The sequence below is a fragment of the Schistocerca gregaria genome, chromosome X (assembly GCF_023897955.1).
Source record: "Schistocerca gregaria isolate iqSchGreg1 chromosome X, iqSchGreg1.2, whole genome shotgun sequence".
NCBI lineage: Eukaryota > Metazoa > Arthropoda > Insecta > Orthoptera > Acrididae > Schistocerca > Schistocerca gregaria.
This window is the reverse complement of record NC_064931.1, coordinates 200544402-200566795: the sequence shown is the minus strand read 5'-3', so window position 1 is coordinate 200566795 and position 22394 is coordinate 200544402. Positions and strand designations below refer to the sequence as shown.

The 22394-nt window shown below is 38.8% G+C and overlaps 1 protein-coding gene across 6 annotated transcripts in view; it reads right to left on the bottom strand.

Annotated features, from left to right (window-relative positions):
• LOC126298358 (histone-arginine methyltransferase CARMER) overlaps window positions 1–22394 on the bottom strand; it is a 93729-nt gene that overhangs the window by 23435 nt on the left and 47900 nt on the right. The window contains exon 11 of one of the 6 annotated variants that reach the window (XM_049989657.1): window positions 13211–14497. The exons of the other annotated variants lie outside the window; for them this stretch is intronic. Coding sequence (XP_049845614.1) covers window positions 14424–14497 — 74 coding nt within the window. The 3' untranslated portion in view covers window positions 13211–14423. Of the gene's footprint in view, window positions 1–13210; window positions 14498–22394 lie in introns of those variants that run through there. 6 annotated transcript variants of the gene reach the window in all.

The following is a 22394-nucleotide window of genomic DNA, read 5'->3' as shown; positions in this document are numbered from 1 at the left end:
TCACACCCTATCATGGCAATGGTCACCTGGCACAGTGGGGCCATTTTCCAGGATCCTTGAGTCCCAGGAAAGATGGAGGCCTACTGTACAGCCTGTACGAGGCGTTTACAGTTCAGCATTGTGTTGTCAGGCAGCTATGACAGAGGGTACATGTTGACTCAACACTGGACTGGCTACCATGTTGAATTTTTTGTGCATGGAAGACGATCGTGCACTGCAGACAATGAGTGCCACTTAAGGAGTCCTTCCCCTGATAAACTGTGCTGCTGCAAAATTTAGAAAAAAAATAGGAGGTGAAACCCTTAATGAGACATAAAATTTAAATAATCCAGAAGGCTGGTGATGGTGGTTGTATTAAACTGAAAGAACTAATCATTTTACTTTTGTAAACTTCGGAGGCTTGCCTATGTTGCAACCCCACTTAGTCACCTCTTGTGACACACAGGAGTTACCGCTATCCTATTCAAACTGCAGTGCTGCTGGGAAGTGTATATGGAATAGTCTGACAACCCCCCCCCCCCCCCCCCACACACACACACAATAATTAATTAAATTATCCTAAACGTACTACTTATTATCACACATATAAAACACCTGGAATGAATAATTGCAAAATTTTTACTATAAAAATGACAAAAACTCATCACAATGGGTTACAAAATGAATTCGCAACAATGATTTTAAACTGACAATAATCGAAAATTCTTCTGAGGAAGTTCACAAGCTGTGATACTGAAATGATATAATTACAAAAAACAAATGGGTGCATTAAGGTGAGGTACATTTTATTTCTTGGTACTTAACTTATTGAACTCAATACAGGACATGACACAATCAACATAAGAAAACCCTATTTCAAATAGACAACATATGTTCAAGTGTCATCAGCTATTAGAGATAGCTTAACTATTTTCCTCATATGCTCCCTTAGCAGTCCTGGTAAAACTTCGGTATCATCTTCCCACTTGTTCTGCATGTATGCAGTTCAACTCTTAAGTTCTCAATCTGAACACAGCATTTCACAGGAAGACATGACTTAATGTGTGAACAATTATCATACACAATAAAATGACAAGGATGATGTATTTTCTAGAGGATGTATGTTTGGAGTTTGAACAAGTACCTTATTTTGGGGTGCCTCAGTGGGGAAGTGCCATACTAGGTCTTAGGGTTCGAACCGCAGTCAGTCCAATGATTTTTACGTATCATTTCTTTCACCTCTGCCAGTGAATGATGATGTGAAGAATGCCTCATTGCACTGTAGTTTGGAATCGACATTGCAATATAAGCACCCCCCCCCCCCCAAATAACTAGAAGGTTACTCATTTCAAAGGTCAAAGGAATGTAACAGTGTACTGCCGCCACCAGGACCATACCTAGTAATGCACTGTGGTGTTTAAACAATCTTTGGCTTGATGACTGCTTTAAGTTATTAATGTATTTTGAACATGATGGGATATAATCAAACTTAAAATATTCTGTGAGGAATTGCATGAATCATCTATACAAACATTTTTAGAGTTCTAGGAACCATTACAGGTCTACGGAATTCAGAGTATTATGTTTCAACGTATAAGAAAAAACCATCCTGGTGCTCTAATCTATGCAAGTTTCACAGAGAAAGGTACACTACTGGCCATTAAAATTGCTACACTAAGAAGAAATGCAGATGATAAACGGGTATTCATTGGACAAATATATTATACTAGAACTGACATGATTACATTTTCACGCAATTTGGTTGCATACATCCTGAGAAATCAGTACCCAGAACAACCACCTCTGGCTTTGATACGCCTGGGCATTGAGTCAAACAGAGCTTGGATAGCGTGTACAGGTACAGCTGCCCATGCAGCTTCAACACGATACCACAGTTCATCTAGAGTAGTGACTGGCATATTGTGACGAGCTAGTTGCTCGGTCACCATTGACCAGACGTTTTCAATTGGTGAGAGATCTGGAGAGTGTGCTATCCACGCAGCATTCGAACATTTTCTGTATCCAGAAAGGCCCGTACAGGAACTGCAACATGCAGTCGTGCATTATCCTGCTGAAATGTAGGGTTTCGCAGGGATCAAATTAAGGGTAGAGCCACGGGTCACAACACATCTGAAATTTAGTGTCCACTGTTCAAAGTGCCGTCAATGCAAACAAGAGGTGACCGAGACGTGTAACCAATGGCACCCCATACCATCACGCCAGGTGATATGGAAGTATGGCGATGACAAATACACGCTTCCAGTGTGCGTTCACTGCGATGTCGTCAAACACGGATGCGACCATCATGAAGCTGTAAACAAAACCTGGATTCATCCGAAAAAATGACGTTTTGCCATTCGTGCACCCAGGTTCATTGTTGAGTACACCATCACAGGCGCTACTGTCTGATGCAGCGTCAAGGGTAACCACATCCATTGTCTTCGAGCTGATAGTTCATGCTGCTGCAAACGTCGTCGAACTGTTCATGCACATGGTTGTCGTCTTGCAAACGTCCCCATCTGTTGACGCAGGGATCGAGACGTGGCTGCACGATCCGTTACAGCCATGCAGATAAGATGCCTGTCATCTCAACGGCTAGTGATACGAGGCCGTTGTGACCCAGTGCGGCATTCCGTATTACCCTCCTGAATCCACCAATTCCATATTCTGCTAACAGTCATTGGATCTCGACCAACACGTGCAGCAATGTCGCAATAAAATAAATTGCAATGGTGATAGGCTACAATCCAACCTTTATCAAAGTCGGAAACATGATGGTACGCATTTCTCCTCCTTACATGAGGAATCAAAACAACGTTTCACCAGGCAACACGGGTCAACTGCTGTTTGTGCACGAGGAATCTGTTGGAAACTTTCCTCATGCCAGCACATTGTAGGTGTTGCCACCGGCGCCAACTTTGTGTGAATGCTCTGAAAAGATAATCATTTGCATACCACAGCATCTTCTTCCTATCTGTTAAATTTCCCGTCTGTGGCAAGTTATCTTCGTGGTGCAGCAAAATTTTAATGGCCAGTAGTGTAGTTATTTTGCCCCTACGCCACATTAAGAAGCTAGAGTATGTTCTTAGGTTTTATTACAGTTTCTTGGCAGTGTATCACTCACATGAACAATGGGTAAGGGCAACAAGCCACAAGAAGGGCATAGAGTGAGGAAGTCTAAGTTTTAAGTCCTCCCCCATGCTCTAGAAACTTAGCTTTGAGGAACAATGTTGCTCAAGCAGTACTCCAGTCATCAAACCCATGTGTTGCAAGCGCAATTGCAGTCTCATGCAGTCCAGATCATCAACCTGCAAGACCTCTCACTTAAATGCCGGTGTGAGTGTACTCTGATGTGCTACTTCGCATGCAAATGTAATTAGCAACGTGATTTTCAGCACCTGACTCCCTGTCTGACCACCAACATAGCCAAACTTGCTCAGATCGTTTACTCACATTAACTTACGACTGTGGTACAGGACTGCTTTCCGATAACTGGCAGGTAGCAAAGTTAGGTACTTGCAGTAAAGAGCCCCTTGCACCCTGTGGCATTGACCAGGTGACTGTGCCTTCTGCTGAGTTGCTGTGTGATGATGCCTTTGACACTACGAGTGCTGTGAAGCTATGGCACCCCTTGTCTTCACCCGTGGTGAACCCAGCGGGTACAAGTCAATCGGGTGTGGTCCCCACTTTTGACTTTTCTGCCCCTTCAACATCGCTGTCCTTCTGCATCTTGTTCCACTCGTGGGCAAGTCAGTGGTCCTGGCTCAACTGTCACGTGGTACATATTCAACAGGATTGCACTATGTAGATGCCTTGTGTGGGGTATGCCAAAAAGTATACAGTTTGGCATCTGTTTGTTATATCAACAAGCCAAGGGAGGGCCCTCAGATGCCCTAATGTTTTCCTTGGACTCCTGCATTGCCCAATAAATCAAGATGGGTCTTATAATTAAGAGTGCACTCTTCTGAGGGGGCAATTTTCCATCTGGACATTATAAGAATGTGAAATGGGAAATTATGTTGTTGGTAGTCCGCCCCAGGTAGCTGAGTGGTCAATGTGACTGAATGTCAATCCTAAGGGACCAGGTTCAATTCCCGGCTGGATCGGAGATTTTCTCCACTCACGGACTGGATGTTGTGTTGTCCTAATCATCCTCACTTCATCCCCATCGACGCACGAGTCTCTGAAGTGGTGTCAATTCAAAAGACTTGTCGCCGCTGAACTGTCTACCAGATGGGAGGCCCTGGTCATTGAATCACATGTCACCCTAAAATATTTTATTGTCGAATGCCTTCTATTTTGGCTACCAGATGTTGGACAAAGTACATTTAACATGTCAGTTGGTCCCCTTTCATGATCTGATCTCTACTAACTTCATGAGACCAGCTGTTTGCTAATTCCTTGGGTCAGGCAGAAAATTTCAAGATACATATCTCCCTTAAGCCATCTGCAATACCTAGACCTTTTTGCCCCCATCCCACCTCCTCTATCAAGTGTGACAAGGTCCAGGATGAGCTGCAGTGCTGGCAGGACCTTGGTGTTGTTTCTCCTATTTCATCTTGACAGTGAGCTACCCCCTTGGTGGTGATTCAGAAGCCAGATGACACCCTGCACCTTCGTTGCAGTTTTGAACATATAGTCAATGCGTATGTGTCGTGGACTTTATCCATTTCCATGGCAGGAGCAGTTGTTGGCCAGTTTGTCAGGTGGCCAGTGTTTTATATGGATTGCATTGTGTGACACTTACCTGCAAGTGCTGCTGTTGGACTTTGCATCTCAGAGTTTCTTAGTGCTCAAAACCACTTTTGGTTTTTACAAGTCTAACTGTTTGCCATTTGAAATTTAGTCTGCACCACCTAATGATCAATGATATTTGAAGCAGTTGATCCAGGACATTCCTTGTTGCTTGAACTAGGTCGATGACATCTAGGTCACAGGCAACATGTGAGAGGAGCATTTACGAAATATGCACGCATTTTTCCAACGTATTCTGGAGGATTGCCTCCATTAGAAAAAAATGTAGTGTTCCTCAAATGTGCATTTTTTTGGTCATGTCCATACCAAAGGTGACCTCATCTTTAAAAACAAGCACGCCAAAGTCATTATGAACTGGCAGGTGCCCAGGAAGCTGACGGAGGTCCAGTTCTTTTTGGACAAGGCAAAGTTCATCCTCCAGTCTGCACCCATCTGCCATCATCTTAAATGACTTCACTGGTCCGCAGACTGTTAATGGGTTTTGCAGTCCCTCAGGCAGTGTGTGTGCTCAACTCCTCGTTTGGTTTCTTTTACACTGTGTAGAACATTAATCCTGGCCACAGACATGCCCCAGTATGGCATAGGTGCAGTCCTGTTGCATTAAAACCCAGCTAGGACACACAAACCAACTACTTATGCATCAAAGACACTTTCAGAACGATTATTCACAAGTCAGAAAAGAGGCACTGGCTATAATAATATTCAGGATTAAAAATTACATGTTAGACCCCAAGATGCTAGTTTCCTTATATGGCTCTTATTCCAAGCAACCAGATATGACCACCCATCAACTGCACAGCTGGGCAGGCCTGGAGAATACTTATTGCTATGACACTTGTCACTGGACCACAGACCAGCATGCTAATGTAGATGAAATGTCGCATTTGCTAGCACAATCAGATCTAGAGTTTGATCGACAGGAGGCTCTATTTCACATTGTATGATACCTCACTTGATTTTCTTTTGATTGTGGGAAGCTGTGGATTTTTTTTTTTTTTTTTAGAAAAGTTTCAGCTGGCCAGATGGGATGGCCCAAGCACACTGCTTTGGGACCAGAGTTGGCATGGTACAAGTTTTTGTCATGGTATAAATTTTTCCTACTTCAAGACTGCCTAAATATGGGTGGGGTTAGGACACTCAAGTTTGCCACGTATTAGCAAAGCTGTCAAGCAGTCATCCCTTCAGTGTTCCGAGTTGCATCCTCACATACTCCAGCTGCTGCATGCATTGCACTGGGTTATGTCTTGCGTGAAGGCATCATGAAATTGTTTCATATTCTGTGAATATGCATTGATGAAAGGCTGTTTATGCCACATGAAAATTTGAGAAAGACCAGAACTTGAACCTGAATTTCCTACATATTGACAGCAGCTGCCTTAACCACTTTGGTTATCTGAGAATCCCTCCAGGGCGCTCAGATAAACACAGTGGTTAAGGCGACTGCTTGCGGTAAGTGGGAAATCCGGCTTTGACACACACAAATGTTCAGGTGTCGCAAATATCTGATGTCAATGGATAGTCACAGAATGCGAAACTATTTCCTTATATTTAACACAACTATAACTGTCAGTGACAATGTCTGCAGACATGCATACATATCTGAATGACATTGTCTTGTGATGAGAGAGACAATGTATAAACACAGACACTGTAGCCATCAATGTCATATGAAGGCTTTGGCATAGTGGCACGTCTACCAGCCAGTTATCAATCATGATTGCTACCTTCAACATTTAATATAGGATGTGTCGAGTGCACTGCCATACTTTACTTGGTAGGTGCCAAGCAATTTCTGATTGTGTATCTATCACCAACTTTTTAACAATTTCGAAGTTGGTATTTGTCTGAAAGATTGCCTTGAGGGCTCCAATTGGGATTTGGAGTCATTTCTTTCAGACACATTATTGAACAATATTGCACCTGTCAGAAATTATTCACAAGATTTAAGTGTAACCGTAGAGTTGAGCAGATGTGCCAGGAGTATCAGCAGTTTTTGTTTATACATAGGATGCAGTTTAGATTATGTTCTCATGAGCTGCTCAAAGAAGTGAATGGTCTCTATTTACAAGTAACTTACGGGACAGCAGTCCGGTCACATCTTCTAAAATCTTTGTTATTTCAATTTGTGCTTACCCTGTCAATTTTTGAGACATAAATATACAATGAGGAACAAATTTAAGTGTGCCGGGACAGACATATACTAATTAAAGATGTATAGGTACTGCACCCTGTTGTGTATGTATGCATAGGGAATTATGAGAGCCAGAAGCCATAATCAACAAGTTTCAGGCTGCTCCTCCTGGGTTGTGATGACGTTGGGCACCTGATACAAATGCTTTGGCATCTCTGGGATCCCTGATGTTCTATTGTCTTCATATTCACTAGTCCTGGCCAGTTGATAAACTGATTGATGGTGAGGAGAGGTGGTACTGGGAATGTGGACAGAGAAGACAAATGAGGATACTGGTTACATGGCTGTCCTCTTACACTTTAAGGAAAGGGTTTGAGGTATTGTCCACTGCTGAAAGTACATCTGAACCAGCATAGGATATAGGATCTGTGGGCAATCTGAAAGATCTGGACAGGCACAGAGAGTGGACTACTTATCACTGGGAGCTCCAACATTAGGCGGACAGTGGAGCCCCTTAAGCAAATAGTGGGCAGATCGGGAAAAAATGACCAGTGTTCAGCGATGGGTGCAACTTGCTGCATATCAGACTCATGTCAGCCTAAATGACACTACTTGCATTGGTTTAGTGGACACCCTCAGTCCCTGGAAGTGCTTGGCTGAATTGGTGAAGTCGGCTTGTTTCATGTGCAGGATAGACGGAAGAGCCAGTATTTTGCAGCACCATTCCCAGAGCTGATCACAGTCCTCTGGTTTGGAGCCACTAGTGGAAGGCTTAAAACAGAGGTTCAAGCAATTCTATGAGTATCCTCCATGTGCATTTCTTGCCCACTGCTAGTGACTGAAGAACTGTAGGACACCCTTTAACAGGTCAGGAAGCAGCAACTAGGGACATCAAGAATGTGTGATGTGCACATATGGAGTTTCTTAGGACAGAGAAAGTGTTCCATAGGCCTAATAAAATAATTCTAATATTAGGCAAGGAAGAATACTATCACCATTAATTAAAGAGGGCACTCTTCAACACGGCAGATACTGGGGGACAGAAGACAGGCTGAAACCAGATGTTAATAGCAGTGAAAATCTAAACTCTTGAGTTCAACACTGCTGATGTAGGTGTGTTTGCAGTCACACAAAATACAATAATATCTAGTGAAGTTTGTACACATTCTGAATGAGAAACAATTTTGGTCAAATTAAGTGGTCAAGGCGAATCAACCGTGGTCATCAGATGTTTTTATAGCCCCCTGCCTCCCAAGCAGTTGTAGCACAGCATTTGAGAAAAACAATGGAGACGACCTCATAAATTACCTGGTCATGTTACAGTACTTGTTGTCATTGAGTGAATGTAGGAGGATGCAAGATGACTTCGACAAAATTTCTTGCTGTGATGAATAGCAGCTAGCTATAAATGTAGGAAAATCCAAGTTAATGCAGATGAGTAGGGAAAATAAAATGTAATGTTCAGATACACCATTAGTAGTGTCCTGCTTGACACAGTCATATCATTTAAATATCTGGGCATAACGTTGCAAAGTGAAATAAAATGAAACTAGCATGTGAGGATTGTGGCAGGGAAGGCAAATAGTTAACTTCCATCTATTGGGAGAATTCTGAGAAAGTATGGTTCATCTGTAAAGGGGACTGCATATTAGATTGGATTAAAGAAAGACATTGAAGCAATGATTTGTTATCATTATGGAGATGCTTCAGGAATTCAAATGGAAATCCCTGGAGGAAAAGCAACATTCTTTTTGAGGAACATTGTTGAGAAAATTTAGAGGACCAGCATTTGGAGCCGACTGCAGAACAATTCTATTGCCACTAATGTACATTTTGCATAAGGATCACATAGATAAAAGTAAAGAAATTAGAGCTCATACATAGTCATATATGATGGCACTTTGTGAGTGGAACAGGAAATGAAATGACTAGTAGTGTTAAAGGGTACCCTCCACCATGCAATGTATAGTGGCTTGCAGAGAACGGATGTAGATGTATATTTCAACTTATATGCTATGGACTGGGAACAAGTTATTAAAGTACTATTAGGGCAGGGAATCAAGTGAAGTTGTTCTAAATGTCTTTCCCAAAAATTACCTTGGGCTACTAATGAGGTAACTGAATCATGAACAGCACATCTTTGGCCTGGTGATGACAAACAGACCCGAATTTTTTGACACAGCATACAATAACAGTGATCATCTGGCCATTACAGCATCCCTGAATACGGCTGTAAATAGGAATAAAAAAAAATATGTAAGAAGATCTTTCTGCTTACCAAGAATGACAAGAAACATTTCAAATTACCTGAGCAGTCAGCACGAAAATTTCATCTCCACTAGTAACAACACTGAGTATCAATGGACAAAGTTCAAAAGCACTGAACAATGTGCTTTAGACAGGCATGTGCCGAGCAACCTTGTGAGGGATGGGAAAGATCCACTGTGGCCCAACAGCCATATTAGAAAGTTGCTATAAATACTGCCAATTTAAACATATCTAAGGAATCGCAGACAAACTGAATAAAGCCAAATTAGCATCGAGAACCCCATGTGTGAAGAATCAGCTAATTCGAAACTAAAATTGAACCTACTGCCTTGACACAAAAAATCCTAAGAAGTTTTGGTCTTACATTAAATTGGTAAACAGATTGATGCCATCAGTCAAGACACTCCGAACATAATAGCATCAAAACAGAGGTTGACAGAGAGGGCGTTGAAATACTGAACACCTTATTCCAAAACTGTTTTATGGACGAAGATCATACTGTGGTTCCTTCCTTCCTCTGAACTGTGACACAAACGGAACCTGAAGAATATCAATACTATTCTGCATGATTACATGAAAACTTGCTCCCTCATCTAGCAGTACTGTATGGTAGGTCACTGGAGGGGCAAAATGTTCCTAGTGATTGGAAAAATGTGCAGATCATTCCTGTTTTCAAGAAGGGTCATAGAACAGATGCACAGAACTATAGGTCTAGATCTCGGGTGTCAGTCTGTTGTAGAATTTTGAAACATGTTTTATGCTCACCTACCATGAAATTTCTGGAGATATAGGATCTCCTCTGTACCAATCCAACACAGGTTCTACAAATAATGCTTGTATGAAACCCAACTCCCTCTGTTCGTCCGTGAGACCTAGAGGGCAGTAGATACCATTGCTGGGCATACTCAAAGGGAATGTTATAGGATAATCTAGTGGATAATGTCTGGAGCTCTGAGGCTTTTCATGGCTATAGGTGCTGCTGCTGCTGATGATGATGATGATGGGTGATGTAAACAGAAGTCTTTAACTCTAGGAAATTGTAGAAAAATGCAGAAAGACGTGCAAAAGATTGGCACTTAGTCCAGGGGTTGTCACTTGACCCTCAACATTAACCAATTTAACATAATGTACACAAATAGGCTGAAAAAGACACTGTGGGATTACACGATTATAGCACAATCACTGCTGGCAGTCACATCCATACAATATCTAGGAATATGTGCACAGAGCAAAAATCTAACAATCACATAAAATTAATTGCAGGTAAGGCAGATGCCATACAGTCATGGAGGAACGCACAGGGAGTGTGGTCCATCCAAAAATGAGGTAGCTCACCAAACCTCTGCTGTACCTATAATACAGTTCATCAATCTTTGATCTATACCAGATAGAATTGATAAGAGGAAAAAGCAAAATCCAAAGAAGAGCAGTTCATTTTGTTACATGTTCATTTGATAAGTGCAGGAGCATCACTAAGTTGCTCATATAAATCCAACTGCAGATGCTAGAAGAAAGGCATCACGGGGTAGTTTAGTATTAAAATTCCATTTTTAGAAGAATCAACTATTATATTCCTTTATCCTAAATATACCTCATGAGATGACCATGAGCATGCAATTGGAGAGATTCAATTTCACATGAAGACTTACGAAAAATTCTTTCTTCCCACGAACCATTTGTGATGAACAGTGCGGGGGGACTGACAGTGGTACACTAAGTATCCTCTGCCACACACTGTAAGGTGGCTTGTAAAGCATAGATGTGCATGCAGATGTAGGAAATCAGTGATAAATTGAAGCTGCTACCGAGGGAACCAATCTTCATGTTTGGAAGGTGACTGGAGAGGTGCTTTGCAGCATCTGCACAGTACACAAAGCATGCTTTCTGGATTGTATCACTGGCTATTGCTAAACTTTTAAGGTTCCTCATTTCAGAAAGGTTTGGAAAATGGAAAGCTCATTAGTGCATTCTGTTAACATATTTACAATAAATTTCATAAGAACAGGGAAAACCACTGTCAGTAATGGTGACATTCACCACAACAAGCATCATTACAGAGCAGCCAGACAACACGTATCTTGAGAGGTCCCAAATCCATATCCCTTAACATCCATTCTACACACCAGACATGGTCAATAGAAGTTTGCTTCAGGTTTTGAAAAGGCAAAATAAAAAAACTTGTGGGTACTGCTTTTGGGTTTCCTCAAGCAGCTTTGCCTGGATGTAAGGCATTCCTTACCAAGAACACAGGTTAATGCTTAAAATCTCATTAACAATGATCTCTTAACATTTTGATTGCTGACCATGTAAACATCACCATCTCTTACAATTCTGACCACTTTTATGGTTTTTCAACCTTTTTCTTTGTTATGAAAACCAGCCAATATTTAGCTGTAATGCTAATCTTATATAAAATCCTGAATCTATTTCTGCTAGTTTACCTTTTTCAAGCATCTCTATTTGTTTAACTGTTTTATATACTTTTATAATGAATATTAGATTATGCAAAATACATTCACCAAAGGCAAAACAATTGAAAACTTTTAGATTAAAATCACAATTATAAACTTTTACAATCTTTTTTATGTAGTATAAGCATCAATCAAATGAAAACAAGATAGATGGAGAAAAATAAGTAAACCGTTGACTATTGGGAAGTAATCACAAGTGCTGTTAATACTTTGAACTTTGATCCTACTGTCAGACAGGACAGCCAAAATCTCTGGAAAAAATTTTCGTACTTGCCTGCAGAACCACAATTGTACCTTGTCCTGCACCTCTTCATCCAAACTGACAGCCACTAACTTATTTTTCAGGGCTCCAAAAATATGGAAATCTTGTTGGGAGTGTTCAGGACTGTAGGGAGGATGCTTAAGGGAATCTCAGCAAAACTTCTATAGCGCTGTCTAAACTTGGCACCGTGTGGGCTCACTGTAGGAAAGTTGCAATAATCTTTCCCTTAACTAAAAGGACCCCCCACTCACTGACTTTCTGGAAATGGCGCCACAATTAACAAGTAACAGTATGAGGAAACTTCACAAAAACTGAATTGCACCATCAAGACCTAATGCCCAGGAAGTTTGACAGAAAGCATCATTGTGTTGCAGAATAATTCCCACCAATATGTTGCCAAGGTTGTTTCAAATATGCTGCCCATGTTTCACAAAGAAGCCCTTCCACATCATCCATACAGTCCTGATCTCTCTCCATGGGATTTCCAGTTTTTGGAGTTCTAAAGAAACACATTCATGGACATTGATTTGCTTCAGACAAACATCCTCGTGCCTGTGTACAATCATGGCTCTACAGGCAGCTGCTATTATTTCTCCATAAAGGCACTGACTGTCTTGTCTCACAGTGGCATAAATGGTTTAACAGTTATTGCAATTCCTTTTGAAATAATAGTTTACTTATTATTTTCTTCCAATTCTCACTTTTATTTGGCTGACCTTCACACAATTTTTTTTAACTGATACACTTTTAAACGAGGCACACTGCATATGGCAATTTTGCACTCATTGCACTGGTGTGTTGTCTCTCTCTCTCTCTCTCTCTCTCTCTCTCTCTCTCTCTCTCTCTCTCTCTCTCACAGTCTTTCCAGTTTGCTTTTCTCTCGTCTGACAAGGGGATAGCACCTACTAGTCATCACTGATTTTGTCCAATTTTATGATACATGCAGGGCTTGGCCAGAAATGAAAATGACAAATGGAGGCTGCAGACAGCCAAGCATTCGGAAAAAAACCATTTTTGACACGGGTTGGGTGATGCATAATATTTTTATGTTATCATACTTTCCAAGCACTGGTTGGCCAGTGGAAATAATGCAGAGTGATAATCCAAGGGTCATGGAGTCAAATCCATATCTGGAAGAATCTTCAGTTTTTTTTATATTACTTACAATGCAAGTAAACTGAAATAATGCTCAATACATTGCATTTATTAATATTTTATAAAGCATTAAAAATATAGGCAGTGGAAAATTTGGAATTACAAATAAATTTTCAGGAAGGGATTGTAAGGCATACATAAGACCTTAACATTTAAATTAGATAGTTTTATTATTTTAAATTATTGATTTATACATGCTGGAGTGACATTCACTTTCAAAACAAGGGACGCAGTAATTATCTCAGCATCTTGTACACGTTAGGAATACTGTATTTTTACAATTGCATGGTTACTGTGAAGTTTATACAGAAAAATGAGGTTGATTTACATTTATAAAAAGTTCTCTCTAATCACATAGTTGGCTGTGAACCAACCATAAAGCATCATTTTGCCAAATATTGGTAAAGACAGGTTGTGATGTACAATGGAATGTATTTTGATGCGGTCTTCTCAGCATGCAACATTCTTTCTCTTGATGTGGTAAGAGTAGTTTTGAAGCTATTTGATCAAATTCTTTACCTGGCGACACAAGCTCACACACGTGAACTCCATTTGGGGTAATCACTTTAATACTGCACAATGCCAATCTTTCAGCTTGAAAAATCTTGTCATACATTTGTGGATTTATTTGTCTCCCTTGTGTCAACTAATAGAAGACAATTTTTCTCCTACACAAAAGGCTTTATTTTCAAGCCAACTCTAATTTTCCTTTGCCTTTTTATGTTTTTCATGAAAATATTAATAAAACAGTATACTGAGCATTATTTCAGTTTTTTGCAGTGCAAATGAAACAAAAATAAAAAAATAATGAAGTTCCACAAAGAAATCAGAGTGTCGTTTTGTACTCATTCTATCACTTATTTTTGGGCAAGACTCACATATATCAGATTTGGTGGAAATCAGATGATGAGTAGGCAATGGTCCTCTGCTGAGTGTACTTTGCACATCCTTTGGATTCTTGTTTAACCTGGTGAAGGTGGAATTTTTCCCAGAAAATATTTTCTGGTATATGGCCTGGTCAGTTGGTTCCCTGCACATTGGCCTTTCTGCATTCAATTCCTTCATAGGCACACTACCTTACTTTCAATTTTATTAGCTTCTTCCAGCATTTCACTGTTATGCACCCAAACTCTGATCAGACTGATCAATAATTTTGTTGTTGTTGTTGTTGTTGTTGTTGGTGGTGGTGGTGGTGGTGGTGGAGGACTCCATAACATAAGCAGGTTTCATTTTTCGTTTACCTCTTGGGTCTTCATGAATTATTCCTGCTTCGTGTCTGGTGCTTGGCATGCATATTTATTTCCCCGGCATACAGCCAGAAGGTTCCCATTGCTCATTAACACCTGTTCCACTTTTTGTATGCTGCATGATTTCAAAGTCAGGGGCATTGCCTTAATCTTCATTATGCTTTCATCAACAAGACCTGTCTTCTCCTTTCATATCTCTCTTGCAAGAGTAGTGCTTGTGTAGAACCTACTGGAGAATAATACACACCGTTAGCTTTGCTAAGGCACCAGGTAGTCTTTCGCACAATGCCAATGTCAAAATTCCAGACAACCAGAATTTGATAGGTATCATGTAATGTTTCGTGTCTTATTTGCTTGGCTTTGTGGCACACACAGCTTGAAAATTTCTGCAATTATAGTTACACATGCCTTCATCAATCAATATGTCTTTGAGAAGCAGATATGCCTGTTAAAACCATTAATGAACATTTTCAACTAGAGAACAGCCCTTGCGTAACAGATCATACCCTGCTTCATCTCACTTTCCCAATGAATTGGCATTCAGGTGGAAGTTTCACCTGATCTAGAGGAAAATATTTATGTTCAATAAATTTTAGTTGTGATGACAAGAGACAAGAATACTGACTCTAATGCTCCTGTACAAGGGACTTTTTGTTTATGCTGGTGTGAAAAATTATAGACCAGAATTTTTTACTTCTACATGAGTGACCTCTTCCAACCACACATTCTACATTAAGTAGGAGTGAGTTGACCTCTACCTGTCAGTTTTTATATCTCCTGTATGATGTAAAAATTAGTATATACTTTGAAATGAGTGAAGCGGTCACTGTCCACAAAATGGAGGGGGGAATCAAACAGAACAATCTGTGTCCAATTCACACAAATCTGAGACAGCATCAGCCCCAACAAAAATGTATGTAGTTTGAAAGGAGTCTGCATCCATCCATCCATCCATCCATCCATCCATCCATCCTTCTTCAGAATCAGTATGATTTATTGTTGTCTTGGCCTACTTTCAGTGTTGTCATGACTCATATTTTGTGGTTCTACATTCACCACATTCTTCACTTTCTGAACGTACAACATATAAAAATACGAGTCGTGGTACAGAGAATTTAAAAAAACGACAGAAAATAATATAAGCAATTGTGTCACTCAACTTTTAAAAAATCAAAATAAGAAATACTTGAAGTCTGACGTATTTCTTCCAGCATAAAATCAGGATCATATTAATTATCAATATCACCATTCTCAGTGTTCTTGTCAATGAAATCTTTCTCCAATTAATGCACAACTTCATAGTCTGCAAGAAAAATTTAAGCCACATCTTATTTCTTTCTGTGCCGAATTAACTGCTGCTGTCCTCCAGAAGCTTGATTACACGCAACAAATGCAATCTACCAGTTGCTTTAGAAACTACATGACCCTCAACACAATTATGACAAACCAAGCACATCAATATAAATGATTTCATATTTGAAAGTGTGAGAAATTGAACCCTGCCAAATGACAGGCAAAGCAGTCTATTGAAATTTTTGTGTCTGTCAACTGACGGGATTGTCAACCAGAGCATTAAGAGACTGGGCACAAGCTTGTATTACCCAGAATGGGGAAAAATTGATTAAGTCATTACCGGTAATCACCTCATTCTTGAGCAAACTTCTGAGGGAAGCATAACAAAGTCTTCATGAAGAGGCCTAATATGCTACATGGGGAGAAAATAATCAAGAGTGCTTCAAGAAAAAGTAAAGTAGCATTTTCAAAGAAGCAGAAATTTATCTTTGGCAAAACTGCCTAAGCTGCTGCTGATGCTGCAGAATCACTGTAACCTTAATTTCAGTTTAACTAATAAACTATTCCACTGCTAGCTGTATCACATTAGCATGTATTTTAAGGGTCACTTAACTCTTGCATTTTGAACAACTCCTCTCTCAACGACTGCACAACACCCTCAGAAAAGAAATATAAAGCCTGAATTGTAGGAGTGCCCAACAGATGAGACTGTAATCCACTGAATAATTACATAAACTTTTCACATGCATTTCAGCAAAAGCATTACTATCTAAGAAGACACTAGAATATTAGTTTTCTGATTTTTGAATATTCATTATACAGCAGGCAAAATACTATTTAAAGCAAACTAGCACTTTATATGTAATACAAACAAGAAGCAGTGCAATGCAAAAACTATGTCATGCACAGGTTCAAATAGGTAAAAGTTACTGAAGCAGTAAACGAAACGAGGAAAGATATACATAAAAGTGAATTAAGTCTACAACAATCTGTAATACTCCTGCTTAAGTAAACGAATTTTGAAATTCAAACCTGTGTTAAATGTACTTGATGTCTTGTGCTGTGCTGCTAATTAAATGTTATGGGGCTGCCATCAGTAATCATTTAAGAAGCTCAAATGTAACATGCCAAAGCACACACTAAAACCCCCAAGCCGACACTACTTTAAACCCAAACAACATGTTTCACAAATTGCTTTCTTCTGACAAAACCTAAAATTATTTGCACATTCCCTGGTGTATAAAACAGAATTTACAGGTCGATATCAATATACATGTCAATAGTTGTGAGCAAATAACTAAAACTGAAGGAAGATTAATATATCTATAATAAGAACAAAATATCATCATGGTTAATTCTGTCATTTCTTATGTCCAACTGGACTGCACTCAGTGTATGCTTCACTCTGAATATTAACTGAGCAGTCCAAATCAGCAAATGTCATAAATCATTCAGATTGCAACCAATATGTCATGAACTTTCACACACAAAGATAATGTTAGTGAGATTTAACGGGTTTCTTACTGCAGTGACAATAATTTGCTCACCCTCCTCGCTTTCTTCACATCTCTTCTTTTGTGTACCTTTTCCTTTCTTTATTCATTCCAGACCATGATGTGTCATGCATTCAACCTTTTTGAAAGAACTGATTAATTCATAATTTAATAATGCTCTTAAGTGCAAAAATATTCACATTTGCCTCACTATGTTTTTGTGCTTATGTCAGCCAGTCGTAACTGCTTATAGTGTCCTGTTTGTGTCAAACACAAGCCTTTGTTGGTAATGCCTGTCTGCCCATCTAGTAATAATTACTCTGTTGAGGGCAGCTAACAATTCAATTGATGTTCTTAAGCCCATAATAAATGTGGCACAGTTGTTGCTGTAATTGAATAAACCTTGAATTTTGACTTAATTCTCTACTGTTCATGCCCAATTCCTACATGTTAAACAAATATTTCTGTCCAAGCAGTATTTGCATTATCTCTAACAATGACTCTGCTCTCAGTTTAACGAAAAAATTGCTTTTTACCCACAAAGTGCTCATATTTTGGATCACAATCTCTTTCTTACATAAATATCTCCCCCTTTCTCATAAAAATCTCTCGACAGTAGAAAAATAATTTAAATTTTACATTTACAATATCTATTAAATACTTAAACAATGAATTACGATTGAAGTAACTAAAACAAGTGACAATTGTGGAAAGCTAATGGCTGATGCCAACACGAAGTAGTTAAGCTAGTATGCATAGAAGAAGTGTTTTCTGACAAATTCCTGCATCAGTGATAGGCAGCAAATTTTTATTTTCTTGCTTGCTGCTACCTCACTTTTACCCAAAGCTTTAATCATAGGACCACCAAGCACATGCAAAAATTGCCTGTCCTTTTTTCTTTTATTAAAAATAATATCAAATAGTCCATGTTATGAGTGTTATAAAGTACTGCACTGTATACTAATCTGGCAATAAATTTAAAATTACAAATAAATACAAGTTGTATGCTCAAGGGCATATTTTGACCTGGGTTGTACTACCTGTGACCATAATTCTGTGTAAAAATTTCATTTGGCAATCTTTGATGCAAGTTTAACTCTGCACTGTTGATAGTCCAATTTTGAGTTTTATTTTGATTGTTGATTTATAGCAGTTTGTCACAGTGTAGAATGTGAAGTGAAGTGAGGAAGATTTTCTTTAATGATTGTGAAGGCTCGAATGAGGCAGAAATTCTAGCTTAAAAATGGTTCAAATGGCTCTGAGCACCTTGGGACTCAACTGCTGTGGTCATTAGTCCCCTAGAACTTAGAACTACTTAAACCTAACTAACCTAAGGACATCACACACATCCATGCCCGAGGCAGGATTCGAACCTGGGACCGTAGCAGTCGCACGGTTCCGGACTGCGCGCCTAAAACCGCGAGACCACTGCGGCCGGCAATTCTAGCTTAACTTTTGGTGGGTGATGAATTATTAGATTTCAATGATTTTGAATCTGATCACGCAGAAGCTGAAAAGGCTTCAAATGATGATGAAACTGAGGACAAAGAAGAAACAAACCACACAGATAATGCTCCAAATAAAGATGTTACAAGGTCTGGTTGAGTGTCTTGCAGAAGCTCCAGGGCAATGTAAAAGAGATCTTGCCAATGTAGTCCACAAACCTCAGGGAATAACTACTATTGGGAAAATAACCAATGTATGTGAGTCATTGAAGAAATTTTACACTCCTGAAATTGTTTGGAAAACTGTTGATCATAGAATTGAAGAAGTTGAAAGAAAAACTATCTTCTGCTAATTTTGAAATACATGAATTGATGAGAATTTTAATTTTAATGTGAGTTTACCAAAGCACCAATATTTCATTATCTCATCTGTAGTCAAATTTATTGGGAAGAGCCAGGTATAAAGCAAATATGAATGAGACAAGATATTATCTACTAATGAAAATTATTTGTTTTGTTGATAAGGGCACCAGGCATAAAGATGTGTATGTGACAAATTTGCACTGCATAAGTACTTTAAGAACTAAATGGGATATTCCTGAAGTACTTCAGAAGTGAACATCACTAAAAACTGATGAAATGCTGTGTCTTGTCACGTGTTGTCTCCACTTATAAAGTTTTTTTTGACACATGCCAGGGTCATATGGTACATTTGTTGTAATTCTCAGTAGTGCAACTGAACAATAAACAATAAAAATGGAAGTATATGCTGCAAAAGACACTAGACCTGCCTTTCAATGAGGTTCCTTTGAGAATGTGAAGGGGCTGGTGGAGCCAATACAGAATACAGGTTACATAGTAACAACTGACTGCTTCTACACTTCTGTGGAATTGGGAGACACACTGAATGCAAATTAAAAATTGGGTCACTCAAATTCAACAGAAAACTCATACTGCAAGAACCTAAGATGCAGCAGGCACAGAACTGTATTATTGTAAGTTTTCACTCACAGATCCATCAATTAAGAAGCCTCTAGTAACAGTTGTGTCTTACATTACAATGGAAAAAAAAAATAAGAAAAATCTGTTGTTGCCTACACGGCACTGTGATGTAGGAGTACGAGCTGATGCACCAAAAAAAGATACTCACATAAACCTATATTACAATTCCATTAGAGGAGGAGTGGATGCCATATATCAAATAACTAGGACATACCCTACAAAAAGTGGTATGAGGAGATAGCCACTGTCAATGTTCTAGAGATTACTTTATATAGGCACAATAAACTCTTACAGAGTGTTCCAGAAGAGAGTACCTATGTGGAATAAAGGAAAAACAAGTGCTAGAAAATTGTATTTGCATGAATTAACCCTTGAACTTTTGAAGCCATATGCAGAAGAGCAATCTAAGGACTTTAAAGGACTCCAACTCCCTATTATTTAAAATACATCCATCAAAAGAAACTATAGATAATCAAAATTACTCCAAATGAAGAACCAACTAGAAATCATATGTTTGAAGAATATAACTAACCAGAGGTACCACAAAAACAAGTTAAAGTGTGGATGCTGTGGTCACCATCTGCGCAAGTCTTGCAGAACAAACCATTTTGAGTGTAGGGAGTAAATATCATCTGTAAATGACAGTATTTTCACCAATTGAAGAGTGTTTGTCGAAAGCTTTCAATATACTGTAATCTACATCTGAGCAAGTGTTTTTATTTCTGTTTTTGGAAGTTTTTGTCAAGGACAAAAACAGATTATCCTGTTATTACATCGAAGAGTGTGTACAAATTTTGGACAGCCTGTATATTCAAGTACGGACTTCATATTACTAGTTTGCACAAACTTTTATTGTCCAAGTTTTGGGCACTGCTGCCTGTTATATTTCATGAAGAAAAGTAGTGTATTATTTAAACACTTATGGTGGTCTTTACATGTTCCAAACATTACGTTTTTAATTATAACGACACTGAGTACTTTTGAACTGATCTCACACTGGAATCACAATCCCTTACAATAAATATATATTACAACATTTATAGCCTTTTTTGCCCTTGTGTGGTGCTGCACATAACCTAAAACAACACTGTGTCCCTTCTGTTAAGCCACACCATTGGTTGCCCCACTTCATGGTCACTGGGAGTGGTTACTCCTTCAAGCCTGATGATCTGCAACTCATTTGTTGTGGCAACCAAGTGTGTAACTAACCATACTTCCTTTGACATCTACTGGCTGCTGTCACATTGGTTGCTGGCAAAAAATTTGACAATATGTAATAGGCCAAAGGAACCTAAATTACTTGCATTAGTAACTAGCTTTATTATTTTTAATTTACTGCATGGCACCACCCAACTTTTTATCTGCACAATTCCCTAAAAAATTACACACTCAAATATTCAAATTTGGTCAAAAATTTAACAATTTAGTATTTATACTGTATTTGCTTACTTCACTGAGAGCATCCTCTCCCGGAGACATCACCAATTCTATGAATCCTGAGGTTGACCAACAACCCCTGCAGTCCACTGCATTCAATATCAATTTAGAAGTTGAAATTTGTTTTACATGGTTAAACAGCTGTACAATAATGTGTGTGGTCACAAAGGCAAAGGGTGCAACACCCAGCTGGGAAACACTGAGCACACGAATACCTCCTGCTTGTCTTGCAGGCCAGAATAGGAATGAGAGAAGTTTGAGACTACACAAAAATGTGTTAACATAGATTCAAAAAGCAGGAAAGACAAATATCGTATACTTGAGATGATAATCAATGAAAAAATGTTAAATTTTTTGAGACAATGCTAGAAACATTTTCTAACACTAAAGAAGAGAATAAATATAAAGTGTATAACTGGATGACAAAAACTGCAACAATGGTAAGTCCAAGAATTGGTTACACATGCAAATGACAAAGCGTAATAATTATTAATTTAAATAGTTCATGTGACAACAGAAACCCCGCATTAGAAGAGCTGAAAGCAAAATGAAGAAAGCAGGCAGATATACCAAGTGTGATATGTAAAGTGGGCAAGTAAGATTTCAGGAATAGATGGAAGAATAAAATTCATTTAAGGGAGTAAATAAGCAAATGGAATTTCAGTAGCTACAGAGATAATAAATGAACTGGAAGGCCTACTTAGGCAAGTGGCTGCAATGTGAAATGCTGGCAGAAAAACAGAGCAATATTAAGACTGTAAAACCAGGAGTGAAAAAGGAGTTAAGAAAATAACGTAAACAGGAATCAACTATCCAACAAACAAAAAATTAGACTGGGAAGGGACTAGGATGATGAATAGACAGACAGTACCTATTCATTTGGCTAAATGTCTTACAAGAAGTACTGTTGTTACTTTTTCTCCTTACAGAAGCACTATGTTTCTGATCAGTTTTTATTCTCTCAGGTACTCGATAAAGTGTATAGACTGAATTTTCACGTGTCTCATTCCTTTAAAATGAATGTTAATTCTCTCACTGACAATGATTACTGATGGCATACTGTATCACATGTAGCCAAAACAGTCATGCAACATAACATAACTTCAGACTCTTTACATCTCAACACAGAAGTGGATGATGTACTATCTGCAAATAATAAGCAGAAATTGGTATGTAGTTTTTTTTTCTGAAGAGAGAAATAACAAATATCACATTCTTAGCACAGTATGTGCTCCATATGCAAAGTTTATCACCCTATTAAACAATGAACATAGTGCAAGAATCAAAGCACATATTTAAACAAATCCCTAAACAATGTAACAAAATATTGTGAATACTATACCAACAATGTTTCTTTATAGCTTTGAACACATGATGATAAAATGAATGTCTTTTCAATTATTATTACCAATACCGAATCTTAGAAACTGTGCACCAACAACACGATGAGAACACT